The 20,454-nt window shown below is 38.2% G+C and overlaps 1 protein-coding gene across 1 annotated transcript in view; it reads right to left on the bottom strand.

Annotated features, from left to right (window-relative positions):
• Ctnna3 (catenin alpha 3) overlaps positions 1 to 20,454 on the bottom strand; it is a 1,089,047-nt gene that overhangs the window by 53,595 nt on the left and 1,014,998 nt on the right. The window contains exon 10 of the mRNA XM_028785890.1: positions 5,593 to 5,774. Coding sequence (XP_028641723.1) covers positions 5,593 to 5,774 — 182 coding nt within the window. The remainder of the gene's footprint in view (positions 1 to 5,592; positions 5,775 to 20,454) is intronic.

The raw sequence follows: 20,454 nt of genomic DNA, 5'->3' as shown, positions 1-20,454 counted from the left end.
GATTCAGCCAGGGTCACTGACCTCGATCATGCTTTCCAGTATGGTAAGTAACGCCAACACCTTCAATGGCAAAATCCTTCTGTAGCATCATGTCCCTTTTTCACACTTCCTGCCTTCCATTTACATTCAAGAAATGCCAGCTTGCCTCTCTGTCTCCTCACAACATGATATTCAGGGTATCTGAGTATTTTTTTTTTCCAATGACTCTTCTTATATCTGGAGACCTCACTCAACCTCATACTACTGCTGGCTCAAGTGTTATCTGACAATATGCTGTATGGGATATTTTTATATCTTTCCCATTTTATGAGACTAATGTGCTCTGCTAAGGAGATATTTAGATTTTTCTCTATTTTAGTAATTACCATATGTACTTATGTCTTACAACCTGATTACTAAGATACACACAGTAAAATGGTTAATTTAGAGGGGAAAAATATCTCACACAGTTACTAATTTTTTCTTGCCTGTCGTAAGAAACAGCTATAAAGTTTCATTTGGCAAAATAAAATATTTTTTTTCCCTGATACCACACACGTTCATGCCCAGATGCCTATTCTCTGGGTCTTCTAGAAAAATCCTGGTGCATTATTTCCCGTGTGATCTCTGTAAGGATACAGAATGATTGACACTCCTCTCTAGCAAATGGAGAGATGAGTGAAGGTATCATTCATGACAGATTAACTTTACATGTTCATGCCCCATTTGCATAGATAACTCTGTGATTATTTATCAAGTATGAGCAATCAAAGTGATGAGACATGGGTTCACATAGAGACATAATACACATTTAAATATAGAGGACAGGAGATGGAAGAACGGAGGTCATTGGCTAAAAGTTTTAAAAGGAGACAAAGATGACAGAAGGGCCTGTGGTGTGTTGATAAAGAGGGAAAAGTAATAAAAAAAATAAAATCAGAAACTGGAGACAAAATGGAATGACTGGAGTAGGGCCATTCGAGTACAAGATCACAAGGGTCCAAAGTGCGGAGTGAAAAGAAGGAAGTCAAGAAAAATCTACTCCTTCAAGGACAAAGACGTGACAACACGAAGAGTTGTGTTGACATGTGTTCTCTGTGGGAAAAAAGAAAATGAGGAGTAGAAACTCATATAGCCAGGAGATAAAAAAAAAAATAGCTCTAGGACAATGAATGAAAGAAACAGTGACCAAACTAAGAAAATAACGTCTAGGGGAAAACATAGATGAGGAGTGTTCGCTTGAGATTGCAGCAGAACATTTTCTCTTCAAAACTCATTTTTAAAATTTTGTTAGAATAATAAATGTAAATAAAAACCTACAGTTTGAAGGTATTTTTAATTTAAAGATAATCGATAAATAATGAACCCGAGGTCGACAGTCCCTGACAACACAGTCATTAAGAGTACTATGAGATCGTGAGACACACATGACGTTTTTTATTAAAATTGCAAATTTTGCTCTTATCAGGGCTGATTGAAATTTCATATCTGTCCTTGGCTTTAGTAAATGATCCAGAATTGGAAAGTGAACCATGTGGTTATCCATTCACTTTAAGAATAGTAATCCCCTGCCACTGATGAGTCTCTTCTTTATACAGGAGGAAAACGGGGAAAGAAAGCAGCATGGGTAGATGTTCTAGACACTGTCAGAGGAGGTGATGCTTATGTGATGTGACTCACCTTGACATACCTTGGTATTCCATTAGAAATCTGAGAGATTCTGTTTTTACCAGGGAGTAGCGATTACTGCAGTTACCCAGGTCCTATCTGGGTCCTTTAGCGGAGGTCAGCCAACACTCATTGTGAAACACCACTCAAACACAGGGTGACCAGCTGGCAAATTGGCACCCCTGTGATGCTCCAATCTGCCCTTTAATCAGATATTTTGTAGGAGGCAGACCTTGCAGGACATCAAGGATTTATTTAGGGTATAGCTATAAACATATTAACAACACAATCATTGTGTGTATATGATGGGGGGGTGTCTTTTTATTTAAGGCAGTTTTAATTGTTTTAAAATTGTATCTTTTATCTGGAAGAATCCAAAGAAGAAGGGGTGGGGGTGCGAAGCGGATTTATTATGTATTTAAAGCAGCAACCTTCACTATCTAGTTATTTTGAAACTTGCCAGAAATACCTATTGGGGGAACATTCAGTTCCTTGTTTTGTATCACACAGAATGTAAATTGATTTTCCTTCCTATTGAATTTACAGATAATGTGCTCCCTGACTCATCTGCAGCTAGGTAGGCTCATGATGAGTAGGTAAGTATCATGATACTATGGTTATAAAACCATGGTTATAAACATCATAGTAATATCTGGATGTAGTAGTTAACAGAACAAGAGAACACATAACATTCTTCTTAGATAACCAAACAAAACTGAAGAAAAGTTCTATCATTAGCATGCAAATTTGATGTTTTTCAAGCTGTACTATTTCAGAGGCTTTTGAATAACCTTGTGATTAACCACATTCATCCAGTAGCAGAGTCAGTCGCCTCAAAATTGATAGGTAGTAACAGCTACATTATTTAATTTAAAAATTATCACAACATAAATACTACGGTGCTTGTTTTATTGATAAATATTGATAAACCCTTGACTTATGAAATCTGCAATTAAATATTTAAATATCATGATAAGAACATCTTTACAACCTGAATAATTCCTAATGGGCTTCCTGATTCAGAAGGTAAAGTAACATAAACATCTAATTTCACTCTTTCTCCGAATCTTGTGTGAACTACAGACGTTATGGTTTGAATCTGCTTTCTCCTCCAGAACCTTACATTGTGAGTACTTATTCCATGGTTGTAGCTGGTGTCTAGGGGAGTTAATGGAACTCTGTGACCTGGCTAGAGAAGTAGGTCCCTAGGAATGGTCTTTAAAAAGTTCTTTCCAGCCCAGGTTTTAATCAGTGTTCCCTATATTCTGTTCTTTCATCAAATAATCATCCATCCTCATGCCCTTACTTCTATAGCTTGAGCACTGTTTTGCCCTCTCTGCTATAGTGGGAATCAAACTCAGGTCTTCAGGCTTAGCAACAACTGTCTTTACTCAATGAGCTCTCTTTTGGAACCCATCAGGCTCCAAAAGATCACTCTAAAATCACAGAGAAAGTGATGGCTAATCTCAGTTAACAAAGCAGGATGAGCAGACAGGACTGTGAGGGGGAGACTTATGGGAAGCAGACGGACAGACAGGCAAGGGGCATTTGAGGGGGAGCGTGGTCACCATGCACTCTGTGTATGGCTAAAATTGTCCAAGAGCAAATTAAATATTAAATGAAAACAAAACCAACCAATAATAACTGGTTGAATTAATTTTTAAAGAGTCCTGTTTCAGATTGTTCTTTGCAAATACTTTTACCTGAAGTGAACTAGAGATGCAGACACAGGATACATTGTTGACAAAGCACACCAAGGTTACCAGCACAAACAACATTCCAAATTAAGGCATCTACCAAGGCTTGTTTCTTCCCACCATATCTATGTTGGCTTTTTTTTTGCTGTTGTTAACATTTTGAACAATTGTATACTTATCTCACTTACTTTTCCATTAAATATCATTAATTAGTCAGGTCCTAACAAGGCAGTGATTTATCTGCCCATCTCTTTTGTCCTGTAGATAAAAAGTATCACATTGTAGCTAGTCCTTCTTACAAACGTTCGGCACATTATCTTTTCATTTTAATTTTGTTTAGAACTTTTCATTGAAAGAGCATTTTTTAGGTCATTCAATTTACTACTTCCTGTGTTTAACATTTGAAAACTCTTTTTCAGTCTTAACCCTGAAAGGTAATGTGCATTACCATTTAATTATGATTTAAAATTGCATTTTTTCATTGTACCATCGTAACATTGGTTTTTGTGTGTAGTGCATCCTGATACAATAGTTTCCTACATGCAACATGTCTGGCATAGGGTAGTCTTCTGTTTTGTGATTTCAGTAGCTACATGAAGACTAAGTTTTATTTCAGGTTTGTATTCACTAGCAACTGGTAAGAGAGGCATTCCACATCTTGCTGCTCCTTGGTTAATTATATAAAGACATTTGCAACCTGTTTTCCACATTCTGTTTCCCTTAATGACCTCCCTTTCCCTATAGGGTGGGTGTAGACAGCTAGACAACTGCAAGACATGTTCTTGTAATGATTTTGTGCTTATTGAAGGCCTACCCACACAGAGCAATCCCCTCCCAGGAGAAGTGTTCTGATAGCACCATCTCCTCACCATTAGGATCCAGTTTCCACATGGATATTACCCATAGTTCACCTTTCAACTCATACTCAATAGAAAGGCAACTTTTTTTTTGCCTAAGGAGAACCCAGTCCCAGACATCGAGCTGTTGTCATTGGTTGTACGGAGTGGCCCTGTCAAGAGTCCATTCACTGGAATATTCCAGTTAAGTAGGTTTTGGCTCATGAAGGACTAAGGTACATTCCATAGGCGAATACTCAGAACAACACAGTCACCAGAACCTTCATCAGACTGTTTCCAGAATAGGTCAGTGTCACAGAGAGGGCTTCCTCATTGAGAAACATGCTTAAAGCTATCCTATGCTAAAGTATCTTGGACAAGTGAAGCAGAGTCATTGATCTTAGGCTCAGCAAATTGTTTACATTTGGCCATGACCTCCACAGTTGCCTTTATCTCCTTATTTTGTTGAGTCTGGGCTTCTGCTTCTTGTCCTCTGAACTGTATTCTCTCTGTGGGTAGCCTTTTAAAGTCAGGTCTTTGCAAACCTCTTAGCATCAAACTGGAGTATTTATCACTCAGTTTTATTCCCCTCAGCCCCCCCCACCACCACCACCACAATGAACTGGAGCTAACTAATAATGGTAAAGGAACAGTTGGTTAGGACCACAAAATGGAGGAAACAAGGCTCTGAGACTGGTTTGCAGAGATACAAAAGGTCAGAGACCAATGTCAATTTTCTACTCGCTGGGAAATTCTCATTTTCAAGTGGCCATCCTGCAGCCACCAGATGCAAGCCCCAGTGTTGCAGGCAGAAATAAGGTATGGGGGCTGTAAGTCTTTTCAGTTGTCAGGATACATGTACAGAGTCCCAAGGCCATGATGACTCTACCAGAGAACGGAGTCAGTTAGACTATGCTACCACAAAGTCTCACAACTATTTTAAAACATTTATGTTGCTTCTCTATAGACAATGTATGCTTCCTTCACAGTCTTCATTGTTCATTGAGGTTTCAAAGACACTGATTTGCAATCTCAGGAATGCCATAGGCCAGAAATCCTGATGAGGCAGCAGTAGGTATAAATTCCTCAAGAGCTTCAGAGTGAACATATCCTAGTTACCCATTTCTGTGGACAGTTAGGGAGGTGTTAGATTGATACAATGTAATCTTTGCTACCGAGTGAGAGTATGATACAATGTAATCTCAGAGTATGAATGTCTGAGAGCATGAGGTAAGGGCTGTATAAGAAACTGTGCTATTTTGACCACAGTTCTGGAATTTGTACATTCGTAACTTCCTAATTCTATATTAGCGTTTCCTCTTCCCACTCAGAGAAACTCGGGCGTTTCATCGATATGACAAACACATGACCGTTATCCTTCGCTTATCACACTACCGTTCCCACATAGTTACCTTGTGAAGTCGGTCATCTCCATCATGATCATGCACATCTTCTTGGCGAGGACAATGATGTCGTTGCTTGTGTCATCCCATATCTCAATCTCTGCATCCAGCTTGCTCTTCACCTTTTTGAAGTCAGCTACCTGCTCGGCAATCTTTTCCTTTTCTGCCTCAGGCAGTTGAGTCATCTTGGCCTAGAATGTGATAATTCAATTTCAAAACCATTCCCCTCCAGAGCAGCACTTTAGGAAGAAGTTGTCACTATGGGGCATTTGTACAAACATCTCAGCTAAAAATCAAGATACCTAGAACTTGAAAAGCTACATAATTTTACGTATTTGCTCTCAGACTTTAGGGTTACATTTAAGATTGGCAAGGTAGACTTTGGTGTCTGATGTTTGAATTCTCCTCTACAAAATGACCTGCTACTTTGCAAATTTCTAATATACCAAATTTTAAGTTAATTAAAATTGAATCGGAGGCATCACAATTGTTAAAAATATATATACTTCATATACTTTTAATTATATTAATAGGATACTTCAAAAGACGTAGTTAAAATTCACTTGAAATGATACTCGCTACTTATCTACCATCTATTTATACATATATATGTACAAATTGTTCCTTAAATAAATGCACTGTATACAGATTCATAGACAATTATAGCATATCATTATAAAAAGACAAAGATGGCATGTATAATTTGTACATGCTATATATTCAGATCCATATTAACATATGCACTAGCCCTATGGAAGAATAAGAGTGAAGGGAAGGATTTATGAAGGACAAGCTTCCTCATTAGCATACCAGGTCTAGAGGTCTCAAGCAGCAAACATTATCTGCTTCGGCATGATAGCACTCTGTGAATATGTTACATTCTTAACAGCATGCAAATTGCATTTTGCCATTGCATCTGAAATGAGGCTTTGGTAAGAAACCATGTAAATTCTGACACCACCAAATTCTCAGCCTGGGTGCCTGGAAACTGTCGGCTTTGTGAATTGGGAAAAAAAATATAGGAGTAGAAATGGTTTGATACTTTAAAGACCATAAAACTTTATGATGCTTTTTGCAGTTATATTGTGAAACAAGTTAGGTCTGGATCTACTCCCAGCAATACGTACACACACACACAGACACACACACACAAATACACACACATACACACAAATACACACACATATACACAAATATACACACATATACACAAATATACACACACATATACACACACAAATATATACACACACATGCAAACGCACATACACACACATACACAAATATAGACACACACAAATATATATATATACACACACACACTCTCATACACACATAGTTAAATGCAAACACATACACAAGTTAGACACACAAACACACTGATATACGACTACACATACACAAGGAAACATAGAAACATGTATGAACACACAATGATAGATACACATACACACATATACATATCATGTATATACACACACACATATTATCACACACTACAATTTCAGGTATGTGGAAAGAGGATGTCACGAAAAGGACAAGATATGCATGTTGAAGTTTCTCATTAGATTATTTATATAGAACATATGATTTATAAGTATTTCTGGCTTCTAGTGAATGGACAACTATAGATAGGAAAGAAATATCAGAAAGCTTTGTGATTTTCTGAATATTAAGTTCAAAACTGTAAAAACATTAGATGCTGGATCAATATTATATAATAACAAAAGCTTAGCTGTATTAAAGAAAAGAAATTAGGCTGGATTAATCCCAGCATTCACAAGACAGAGGCAGGCAGATCTCTGATAGTTCAAGTCCAGCCTGGAGTACATAATGAGTTCTAGGCCATGCAGGGCCACATCTCAAGAGACCACATCTCTTTAAAAAATTGAAATAATGTTAAGCAGAAAGTAGAAACAAAAATATAAACCAACGAATCAGTATGTACTGCATGTCATTTAGATTAGAATCTCACTGTGGTGTGGATGAAGCACCCAGGATTGAGATGCCTTGCCTGTGTTCTAGTGTAGCAAAGACAACTAACAGTAAGGCTTTCTGATGTGAAGTCTCTCTTAGATTCCTTAGCAGAAACCTGACATGTATTAAGTGCTCAAAACTGACATATATTTCTTAGTCAAAGAAAACTTATCGATGTATATTAATATTTCTAGCCCATTTTCATTTCTCATTTCATTTTCTTTGAAGACTAAGGTTAAGCTTCCTGAGGCTAGAATTTAAAATTTTTGTTTTATCTTGTGTGTGCGTGTGTGTGTGTGTGTGTGTGTGTGTGTAAGAGAGAGAAAGTATATGAGTGTGTGTGTGTGAGAGAGAGAGAGAGACAGAGAGAGAGAGAGAGAGAGAGAGAGAGAGAGAGAAGGGGGGAAGAAGAAGGAGAGGGAGAGGGAAAGAGAGTATGAACGTGAGTGAATGAGTGAGAGACAGAGAGGGGGGGAAAGAGAGGGGGAAGGAGAGGGGAAGGAAGAGGAGAGAGAAAGTGTTTATGAGCACTTGAGTGCCAGGGGCTGTGAGCTCCAGAGGTGAAAGTCTCAATGGAGCTGGGGTAACAAACAGTTAGAAACCAAGCCTGGGTTGTCCTCAGGAAGAGTGCCTGCTCTTAATCACTGAACCATCTCTCCAGCCCAAAGGCTAAGTTTTTAATTACTGAGTTATACAGCTTCTCTTTCTTAGCAACTGAGAATATTCTTTTTTCTTTCTTCCTCTCTTAGGAAATGTGTCCTGTTCAGAGTTTAAAAGCAGAGCAGCCTTTACTGCCCCTGGCATATGGCAAGGCACATAAATGAAGACACAGCTCACTACTTCTGGAATCAAAAGTAATATGCGAGTGTGTTAAGTAAATTGTAAGCTATCAACCCGTTCAATGAGCTTGGAAATAGAAATAGGTTCTCTGCATCTTGAAGATTTGGTCATTATTTTTCTCCACTCATAAAAATGTTTATCCATTCAAGGACTAATAACTGTACTTGAACGTTCAACAGAGGCATCTTCGTACATCCTACAACTGAGAGGGAATGAGTGTATGTTTCTAGCTGTGCTGGATTTTAAAAATCATCATCATCATCATCATCACCATCATCATCTGGCTTTTTGACACAGCTAGAGTCATTTGGGAAGAGGGACTCTCAATTGAGAAAATGTCACCATCACAATGACCTGTAAGCAAATCTGTGAGATATTTTTTTGACTAATGATTGATGTGGGAGCGTCTAGTGCTCTGTGAGTGCTGCAAACCCTGAGCAGGTGCTCCTGATTTGCATAAGAAAGCAGACTGTGCAGTCCACAAAGAGCAAGCCAGCAATGCAGAACTCCTTCATGGTCTCTGCTTTTAGTACTTGCCTCTAGGTTCTAGCCCTGTCTGAGTTTGAGCCTCACCATTCCTCAGTGATAGGCTGTTACCAGCAAGCACAAGATGAAATAAACCCTTTCCTCTCCGGGTGCCTTTTAGCCATGTGTTTTATCATAGCAACCGGTAACAATAAGACACTGATAACCAGTACAATCTGTAATGCTGAAGTCTACAACAGAATAGTATAGAAATTCATTCACTAAGGCCACAAGAAAACAACATGTTAATGTGGTGATGAGGTCTAAGGTATTTCAAGTCCTATTCTAGGAATGACATCCAAGAAAGTCCTTAATCCTCTTGCATAAGTTTCCCCAGGATTGAAATAATACTAATACTAATAATAATAATAATAATAATAATAATAAAAGTTCCATCCTCCTTTTGAGGGAGCTCATTGGATCATTGAACAACACAGCAGTGGAAACCAACACAGAGAGGAAAGACATAGGCTGCATTCAGCATACTCTCAGCTCACATGGCAAGTTACAATCAAAGGGCATTCAGCTCTGGCAAAGAGATGGTCAGAAGTTGAGCAAGAGTTTGCCAAACCGAGAGTTCTATAGGATTCTAGTCTCTTACTCTGCACAGGACAGCAACAGTAACGAAACATTAAATTACAGCCTGACACCTATGCTGAAGGGTTTAAGTGGATCTACGAATAATTTATTAAATGCCATCAATCAATTTCAATCACTGGGAGAATTTAAAAGTAAAAACCCAAGAGAAGGCTAGATGTTGAGAATTCCAGATAAAAATGGCTTTTTGAATTATTTTGTACAAGGTAAGGAAAGAAGCAAGAATGAAGCTTAAGACAAACACAGTGAAGTAGAAACTCTGACATAGATAGCCAGGTATCTACATGTCTAGGCCCAAAATATATAAAACAGAATCCTGATGTAACAGCCCTGTGAGATTCCTGCCACATGAGTGGTGTCACATTATGTAGTTATTGATTTAGAAACTTAAAACCAAACACAATAAAAATAGGTGTCAGTGACTCATGCTGAACTCTCTAGGTACCATTTATTAATTTGAGTTTCTATCTTCATAAAAGCCCCAGGAGGTAAGTTCTAGGATTATCTCAATTTATATATGGGGAAAATAAGTATCTCCAGGAGACTAAATAGTGTGATAAAGAGTTTTGTGTCAGGCAATGTTTGAACCAGGATTCAAACCATAAAGTGAGGCAGGATATCTTACTCTATTGCCATCCCCAATGAACATGACCAATATCGTCTAAAATGCAGCAAAACACCCACACTGTCTTTGGAGATGTTCTCTAGCACACAGGTATTTATCAGAATCGATTTTCCCTCTCCAGTCTCTTCATCTTCCTTCCTAGAGTGTGTTGAGTTTCTACCATTCTAGAAACATCTAGTCACAGAATAAAGAAAAGCAAATGTTGTCAAACAGAACTACAGTTCTGACTGATGCCCCTCAGAGTTTAAGTATTCCACACTAGCTAGAAAAGTCGTAAGAAGCAACTCTTGATTCTCTCTACTATTCTATTCTGCTCAGGACAAATCCTGTCCATGTCAACCCGTCTTGTCATTGTGTGTCTATTTTAGTCTATATGTGCTCTATTAATTTCCTCTTTCGTTTGAATGTTTAATTCAATTGTATAATTCATTATAGTAAAACAAAAACAAAAACCCCATCCGCACAGCCTGGCCTGGCCATGCAGGGATGACATGACATCATTCCTGCCCCTAGAACAGAGCCAGCAGGGCATGGAGTTTGTTTGTGTTATAATGTACATATTTTCATGTTCCTCCTTCGAGGAGTGTCCTCTCTGTCAAGGTTAATGACTCTATGATAGTGAGAGACAGCACAGGTCTGGGAGGCAATGGTGTGCCTAATGTCTCAGCAAAATGGTAAATGCTGAGACCTTCAGAACAGCCCTCAAGGCTGTGGAAAATAACACCGACATGTATAATTTCTCAACTATATAACATGATGCATGTCACATAAGGATACAATATGAATTGTATAAGGAGCTTAACAGGCCTCAAGGAACTGAGGCAGCTGCACTATGAGCCAGTTTGTCAAAATGTTACTAAGGAAGGAGATTAAAAGATTCAGGAAATGAGGATCCCAGGGCAAGATCCCACCCAGGCTAAGTTTTTGTTTATGCATATAAAGGCAAGCAGATTCCTGAGTTCAAGGTCAGCCTGGAAAGAGGGAGTTTAGGTTCAGGATCAGGCATAGTAGGAATGATAACTTCAGGGTCGGGTCAGTAGGGTCCCACACAGCTATCTTATTGTCTGTGCTTGTGCTTCCTGTCTCTAAAAACCCAGGGGCTGGGGTCAAGGGGTGCTGATTCATGGGATAATCAAAAGGGAACCTGTGATAATGACTGAATTGATATGTAAATAAAAGACTGGGCTTTTGATCTTTGAGAGATGAGCTATCCAGAGAGTTTTATTAGAATAGTGAGAAAAAGCTGTCTTGAACAGAACACAGGAAGTGAGCAATCTGGAAAGCTTTCTCAAGCAGAACATAAGCCATCCACTTAGACCTACGATTTGACTTTGGGTCATTCTTTTGGCTGCACTTGGACTCCCCTTTCTAAGTGCCCCTCTCCAAGCCAAAGTTGGTCCTTGGCACCCATCTATGTCTCTGTACAAAATAAATAACTAAAGCTCTTCATTGTTTATTTAGTAATATGATAAAACAGAAAAATATTGAAACCATGAATGTACCATTGGAGCTGTTTTTAATTACTTATTTTATGTTTTGCTGTTTTAATATAATTATAAATTTCCTCCTTCTTTTCTTCCTTCAAACCAATGCATATATCCTGTGCTCGTTATCAGATTCATACACTCATTTTTCAGTAATTGTTGTAACATATATATGTAATATATGTTATACATGAATATATATTAATTATATACAATATATAATATGCATTATAATTATATATAATCATATGAATTTTATTATATAGCTAAATATAATTATACAGGATTATATATTATATGATTATAACCATATAGTATAATTAATATATAAAATGTTAGTCAATAATTGTTAAAAATGTATTAATTAAGAATATATTAATACATATATGTATTTGTATATATCCTGCTCAGTATTTATAAGGTTACTATTATGTGTGTTTCAGCAGTGTGCATGTGATACGGAATAACCAGTTGGTATGTTCTTCCGTGGGTGACTATTTCTCTAGAATTATTTTTCCTAATTGAAAAAAATCTATGTACCTATCACCAGAATCAAATAAAACATATCACTGATACAGTGTAAGCCTTTACATATCTTTATCAAATGATCTCCTAGATTAAAATGAGTATCTGGTTTTCTGAACCCATGGATAAATGACTATGGATTTTTAATCCATGAACTCTGTTATTCGCTGTTGCATGCTCAGAACTCATGTCCGACCTGCAACTTAAGTAACGCACATGCTTAAGTTCTGCTTGTTGACTTGTACAGAAGATATACCTCAGTGTAAATAGGCACTGGGTAAATAGAATGGTATTCCATTGTGTGAACAGGATGGTGTGAAGTGGATGGTATTCCACTGTGTAACCTGGGTAGTAAGCCACTCAGTAAACTGAACGGCATCCCACTGTGTTAATAGGCAGATACTTCACTGTGTAAACAGGATGGTGCATCATGGTATAAACTGGAAGGTATACCACTGTGTAATAAAGTTGATACTCCACTGGATAGACAGGATGATACTCTGCTGTGTAAACAGGACCATGCTCCACTGTGTAAATAGGACAGTACTCCATTGTATAAACAGGGCTGTCCTCTACTGTGTAAACAGGACCATGCTCCACTGTGCAAGCAGGACCGTGCTCCACTATGTAAACAAGACTGTCACCCATTGTGTAACCTGGACCATGCTCCACTCTGTAAACAGACAGCATTTATTTTGTGTTTCTCTATAAATCCTTTTGAAGATATTCTATTTTGTCTTTTTTGGGTAGTGAGTATAATTGGTTCTTTCTTTAGCTACATAAATGCTTGTAATTCTTTTGCATCTATAAATAGATGATGAACTTGGGTATCACAGAGGAATTAGTAACTTTTGGTCTTATTTATTTTCACACATTGTACTGTCTAGCTAAGCAGTACTGCTTGTTGCATTTAAGCATCATGAGGTATAGCCATTTATTATTTTTGTTATCCTGTTATCTTTGTTAGGCTAATCATTTCTCTAGGCCTAATTCAAACAGTACATAGCACTTTCTTTAGTTTCTGGTCTATTACAATTTTGACTACGTTACCAAGTCTTGTTGTAGAAATTTATGGTGATCTTTGTTTTTGGATAATCATTTGGGAACACAAAAAATACAACTTCTTAGAGCAAAGTCTTTGAAAACAGAACCACCTCTAACAATGGCAACAACCTATTTTTCATTGTTTTAACTTTTTACATACTTCCTAAGAGTACAAGTTCTCTGAAAGTAGGAGTATAATTGATGATAAATAACATAGGTTTGGGGATTATTAATAAGAATGTCCATAACCTAGCTTATTCCTGGCAGAATAACCCCTAATCCTAGTGACTTGAGAGGCCAAGAAAGGAGGATCACATGTCTAGCCAGCCCTAGACTATAAAGGAAATTCAAACCCAGCCTAGCTAATTTAGTAAGAACCTATTTTAAAATAAAAACAAATACAAATAAAATTTGGATGCTGGAGGAATAGCTCAGTGGTATTTCAGCCCAGATACATGACACCCTGATTTCAATTTCCAAAAGTGAAAAAACAACAATCTAATACCTAAAGAAGAATATGTCTACGATATTATGATATTGATCTTGTGCTTTCTTTGTATACTATGTCAACTAATGTCAACCCTATAAACCCAGCAGGATTTCAAACTTGCTTCTCTGATGCTTTTTTCCTATCTACTATGATAGTCTAGTCACCATTAAACACATTATTTCTGTATAAAATATTGATCTGCTGAATTGTTTTATTTCCTCTTCAGGAAGATGAGGGAAAAGTTGGAAAATGGCTTATCAGTTAGTGTGTTTACTGTACTATGAGGAAGACACACATTCAGATCCCAGCACCATCTGTCAAGCCAGATGTTTCCAAAAGACCTATTACTCTGGTTTCAAGCATCCTATATGCCCTCTTGTGGCATCCTTGTATATACAGAAATGTGCATATCTCCCAAAACAAACACACAAATAAATAATGGTTAGTAAACAATGAATCATTTAAAAATGAAAGATAAAATGGCATAGTCGGGAAAAGGTAGGGAATTTCATATAGATCTTTACCCAACTTTAAATGCTGACAAGCACGCATCATACAGCCAGGAACTTAACCATTCTGACCTTCAGGGTATTGAGCAAAAATAAACTCATACATGAATTTTATTTTGATGGAAGGTAGGTGTGCAAAACAAGACAATAGAAAAAGAAGTATGAAGGTCTTTGGTAAGTGGTGATTTCCATTATTACATATAAAATATTTAACTAGCCTAAAATACTTTAAAATATCCTTGGGGGGACAGGGGTTCATTATTCATTTGTTCCACCTCACAGAGCCAAGGCACAGACCAAAGTAGAACTGAACAAGTGAGTCCCATAACAACACAGATTGCAGAAATACTAAGCTCTCCTTCACTCTCCCCAAGGCACATTCCTGTGTTTCACATATAGAACAACTAAGTAACTGTGTCCTAGGGAAGGCAAGTGGTCTTAAAATATTATTGAGGACAGGTGAATATGTGAGATCTAATTTCACATATTACAACCATGAAAATTATATACTTAAAGATCAAGTGTAAATCTGTCTCTATTTTATACAGTGGCTTCTCAAGTACTCAAGTATTTTTTTGCTTACATAGAAAAATTATATGTGAAGACCATTTATACTTAGGGTTCAGGAAAATATAAAAATCTACAAAACATATTTGGGCTACAAGTGGGGAGATTGAAGAGAGACTGGATTTTAAACGTGCTTTCCACCCATGACCAAGTTCCCCCAAATAATGACTCTAAGACTAAATTATATAATGAATAAATGTTTAGGACAAAAGTTTGGGCCTGTTTCCTGACTAGCTCATGACTCAATTACCCATTTGTTTTATTCTATCAGTGTCATATGGCTTGTTACCTCTCTCGGAGTTCATATGACCCTCATCCTCAAGAGTTCTGGAGTAATATGTAACCATCCATCTTCATATTCTGGGAAGAAACCTCCCATGCTTCTAACTCTATCCCAGAAATACTCTATGTACCAGAATTTCTACCTCCCTATTTCCTGCCTAGGCTCATAGCCTTTTATTGACAGGTGAAGCTTCCACACATTGTAAAAAGATTTCCTCTACATTGGATATCACAGCTTTAGGTGGTGATTGTTAAGTTTATTCAGCATGAGTATTTGCATTATGTTTGCACTTGACTATACTACTAAGGTATGAACTGCTACAATGTTTCAAATTACCTTAAAGTGTTTCAGAAAAAAAGTTCAAACTATCTTTATACCCTAATCAGTGGAGCTATTTTAAGTCATCTTCCAAAATTGATTATCTTGATAGGAAGAGTATATACTGACAAATTAAATAAGTATTATTAAAATGTATACTATGCTGCAATGCAGTACAATCTTGGTGCATTTAGTTGGCATTAGACAATAATTAAAGGCTTGGTTAGCTTCACTGGGAAAATGAGAATCTTGTATTTTATTTCCCAATGAAGTGAGGTCCAGACAGGCTCAGTACCGCAATGGCCTCTTCAGCTATGACTAGCCTGTAAAGTTGTCCTTAAACTATCTATATCTTTCTTACTTCATCTCTTACTTATTTCTTCAATCTCTTTCTTATCTCTTTTAATAACAGGCATGCACTACTGTCTGAGGCACTCTGTTATAGTTTTGCCAATTGCTGCCTATTAGACAATTCTTCATGTAACCTCCCTTTTCTTGCTTCCTATGAGCCTGGACTCACCAGCAGAGATCTGAGAGGAGGGTGAGCAATCTGTTTCCCACAAAGTGACTTTCGCTACATGAAAACAATCACAGGATGCTGTTAACTGTGTCTTTTCCTTCACTTTTTCTGTTGTAACAGTTATTCATTCCAGGGCACATCTTCAAAAGTATCTTATCCACATGGTCAACGTCAGGACTCCTTTGGAGTCACCACATGTATCTCTCCTCCTCTATAAGTTGACTTCCAACTGCTGGAAAATTACTGGCTAGCCAAGAATACAATGTAGTCTTTGTGAAGGATACAATGTTTACTCTGCCAACAGCCTAAAACTATCCTAGAAATTTTATAACATCTATATACATTATTTACCTTTATTTAATATTCAATTTAAGTGTACATAAAAACTATAACTATGCCATATCTAAAGCCCTGCACATTTAATTCTTTGAACATTGGCAGCTGCCAAGACTTAAGCTAATTTAAATGAAATTGTATTGTGCTTCCTTAAATCATTATTGCGAGACATTGATAGGCTCTTGTGCTATGCAAACAGAGAATATATAAATCTTTGAGCGATTCAGTAAATAAATATTGGAAAAACTGTAGACGCTCACACATGTTCTAGATAACCACTCATTATAGAATCTGAATCAAACTTTCTCCTCTTCCACTTCACACATTAAGTTTAGTTTTCTGAATTTCATGCCCCAGTTTACAGTAAATTGGTTGGAAGTAGACAGGAGGCATGCTAGTCTGAGCACCAGGACAGAAAATCAAAGAGGAGACAGAAGTCTAAGACACTGGAGATATGTTAGTTTATACATTAGCTTTCCTGCTTATATCAGCACCCTCACACCCATCTCTCGATTACAGCATAGTAAAGTGTTTCATTAGAATTGAGACCATGAATTACCTTCAACACATTGGCCTAGCATTCAGCAATATCTATTTCGCAAAGCTCTGCTGCCGCGCACTTTGGCAAAGAGCTCCCAATCATTCTGTGCTGTGCAGGAAATGCACAATGTATATTTTTAGGATTTCAAACTATTCAAATAAGGGCGCATGGAATAGAATTTGGAGACAAGCTCTGTTGAACCTTTTATTCATTTAAGTAATGAAAAAAAAAAACTCTACAAGTAGACTCCAACTAAAATAGGCATTTAAAAAAAAGAAAGAAAGAAAGAAAAGAAAAAACAAAGAGCAGGAAAGCTGGTCCCGCCCCTTGCAGGTTGCAGCACTCAAGAGAGTTGGCTGTGAGCCTCAACTGGACAGTACAGTGGAGCTGGCTCTGGTGGCCTGAGGGAGGGAGGTGAGCCTGCCCTGAGGGCATGAGGACCTAACAGCTGATCCTGCCTCCTACAGGAGGCATTGGGTAAACTAGCTAGCACAGTGATGGAGAGTTTGCCCTGGTGCTACAAATAATAGGAAACCCAGCAGGCTGAGCAACTCAGCTACCACCCAGGCCTAGATCCAGGGCCTCTACATCATCTCTTTGGAAAAAAAAAATGTGTTCAATTATTTAGGGGCAACAGAGAGAGTAATAAGATGAGAACGGAAATAGAATTTTAACCTCTCTCATTGTACTCAAGCTGTGGAATTTTATACTGAGTTGCAGAATCCAGAGAACAGTGTGGCTTCTATATCTACAACAAACCAACATAAACTGCAAGTTTTCGAATTTCATGTAAAACAAATTTGAGTGCCTAGCGAGATGGGTTGGTACTTAAGAGTGCTTGCTGCCCTTGCAGAGGACTGGAGTTCAGTTCCTAGTAGCCTACTCCATGTTGTAGCTCAAAACTTTCTGTACCTCTGAGCTTCAAGTGATGTGATACCTCTTCTTGTCTCCATAATCACCTAAACATATGCACACACACACACACACACACACACACACATATGTGCACACACTATTTTTTAAACAAACATTTAGAAAGCAGGAGCTCCATAAGTAACATGCTTGTTTACCAAGATTTGGAACTCTTCTGATGAGACAAATTGACAGTGGTGAGGTTGTTTTGCTGCAGGAGAATTCAGGGTGAACAATACAAAACTTTTCCCCAGGCTTAGTCAAAGAAGACTTCCCTGGCAGTGAACAGAGATAAATATAAACCCATGGCTGCCCAATACTGTGAATAGGTGACTGCACCATGAGCTGACCTAAACAAGGCATTCATACTAGTCCTCTAAAAACCCAGAAACAATAAGAAAAGTCAGGAACCTTATAGGTCCCTGCTCTGCAGGCAGGGAGATTGGCTATTGATATTTAGGGGCGGGGAGTTCAACGGCACTATCTTTAGTTGCATATCTTTTACCAAGGACATGAGCCTCTAATAGGTATTTCCAAAGCCATGGTCACACAGAAGGCCCTGGTGGAACTCAAATGAGTAACAAAACAAGATAAAGAGATATGAACATGCAAGGGCGATCTATGAGAAGTCTGGTGGACTGGATGGAAGAGAGAGGGAAGAGAAGTCAGAGTTGGGAGTGTTCATTAGGCACGGATATATGTGTGAAATCATCTAAGAAAATTACTAAATCAAAATTAAACATTTGATGAACACTGTCAGATAAAATACCCGTGAGGATGAATTTAAGATTAAATAACAAGCAACTATTTAGTTTTAGACTTATTTATTTAATATGAGTACACTGTCACTGTCCAGGGCATCAGATCCCATTACAGATGTTTGTGAGCCACCATGTGGTTGCTGGGAATTGAACTCAGAACCTCTGGAGGAACAACCAGTGCTCTTAACTGCTGAGCCATTATTTAAAACTGAGACAAGATAAAAAGAATTATAGTAGAAGAAACTGAAAAGAACCCTTCAAGCAAGGAATGACTACATTAGGCAAGATTTAGCCTCAGAATGTCTCAAAATACTACCAATAAGAAAAGTATTTAAAAGGACTGCCAAATAAGGATGAGATACTAATTTTGAAATGTGAATTTTGTATTTTTATTCGAGATTATTAACAAAATGATTACACTAGGGAAAAATCAATCATGCGTAGAAATGCTGAAGAAGAAGCAGAAAAAGAACCAATCAATATGTCACAACATGGAAGGCATCAAGTAGAACCTGGCGGATTGGTGTTTGTGGAAATAACTGTATTACAAATCATTCATTCATTTGGTTAAAATCCGTTTCAAATATTGGTGCTTATTTACATATTGAGTTAATGGTGGAATATTGTGAATATTCCCTGCATTTACAACATGGAATAATATTCTACAGCTTCCTCTATGATGTTTTGCTTTAATCTCTGAGGATAAATGAAAGGGGACATGTGAGTCTCTCGACTGCTGTATGTTTTATGTGCTATATTGACAGCTTAAGCTCTTCTCACAGAACGTAAGTTTAAGTGCTGGGTTAAAAGGTTTTTATTGTTATGCTTATCAATAAATACTCATGCTGCCCTCCGGAATTCCACTTCCCTTCTGCCCCTGCCTGGTCCTCTGGGCTGGAGCAGACACAGAGTCGGTCTGCTCCCATCCTGTTGAGAAACTGAATCCTGAGTCATCCAGGAGCCACTGCACTCAGAGCAGCTGGTAAGAACTCCATCTCACTCCCTAAACCCCAGAGATAGATCGGGGAGCCAGGGACATCCAGGGCACAGCAGCTACCCAAACCCCGCCCCTCCGGAATTCCACTTCCCTTCTGCCCCAGCCTGGTCCTCTGGGCTGGAGCAGACACAGAGTTGGTCTGCTCCTGTCCTGTTGAGAAACTGAATCCTGAGTCATCCAGGAGCCACTGCACTCAGAGCAGCTGACACAGAGTCGGTCTGCTCCTGTCCTATTGAGAAACTGAATCCTGAGTCATCCAGGAGCCACTGCACTCAGAGCAGCTGGAGCCACTGCACTCAGAGCAGCTGAAACTGAATCCTGAGTCATCGAGGACCCACTGCACTCAGAGCAGAAGGATTTCCAGATCCAAGAGGTGGCCTGAGTCCCAGGAGTTATTCCACCCAGGAGATTAGGAGCATAAGACCACAGAGACCTCTGGACTCTGAGGAGCTCTGCAATAAGCAAGATAACTGGAAATACAGACTCCAGTTTTACACAGTGAGGGCAGGTACCACTAGAGTTAACCAGATGGCGAAAGGCAAGCGCAAGAACATAAGCAACGGAAACCAAAGTTTCTTGGCATCATCAGTGCCCAATTCTCCCAATATAGCAAGCCCTGAACACCCCATCACACCTGAAAAGCAGGATTCAGAATTAAAATCACTTCTCATGATGATGATAGAGGATTATAAGAAGGAATTAAGTAACTCCCTTAAAGAAATACAGGAGAGTACAAGTAAACAGATGGAAGCCCTTAAAGAGGAATCACAGAAATCCCTTAAAGAAATGGAAGAAAACACAAAGAAGGAATTAAACAAAAACATTCAGGATCTGAAACTAGAAATAGAAACAATAAAGAAAGTTCAAAGGGAGACAACCATGGAGATAGAAAACCTAAGAAAGAGATCAGGAGTCACAGACACAAGCATCATCAACCGAATACAAGAGATAGAAGAGAGAATCTCAAATGCAGAAGATACGGTGGAAAATATTGACACAGTTGTCAAAGAAAATGCAAAA

The sequence above is a fragment of the Grammomys surdaster genome, unplaced genomic scaffold (genome assembly GCF_004785775.1).
Source record: "Grammomys surdaster isolate TR1022 unplaced genomic scaffold, NIH_TR_1.0 125363, whole genome shotgun sequence".
NCBI classification, from domain to species: domain Eukaryota; kingdom Metazoa; phylum Chordata; class Mammalia; order Rodentia; family Muridae; genus Grammomys; species Grammomys surdaster.
This window is presented reverse-complemented; position numbering and strand designations above follow the sequence as displayed.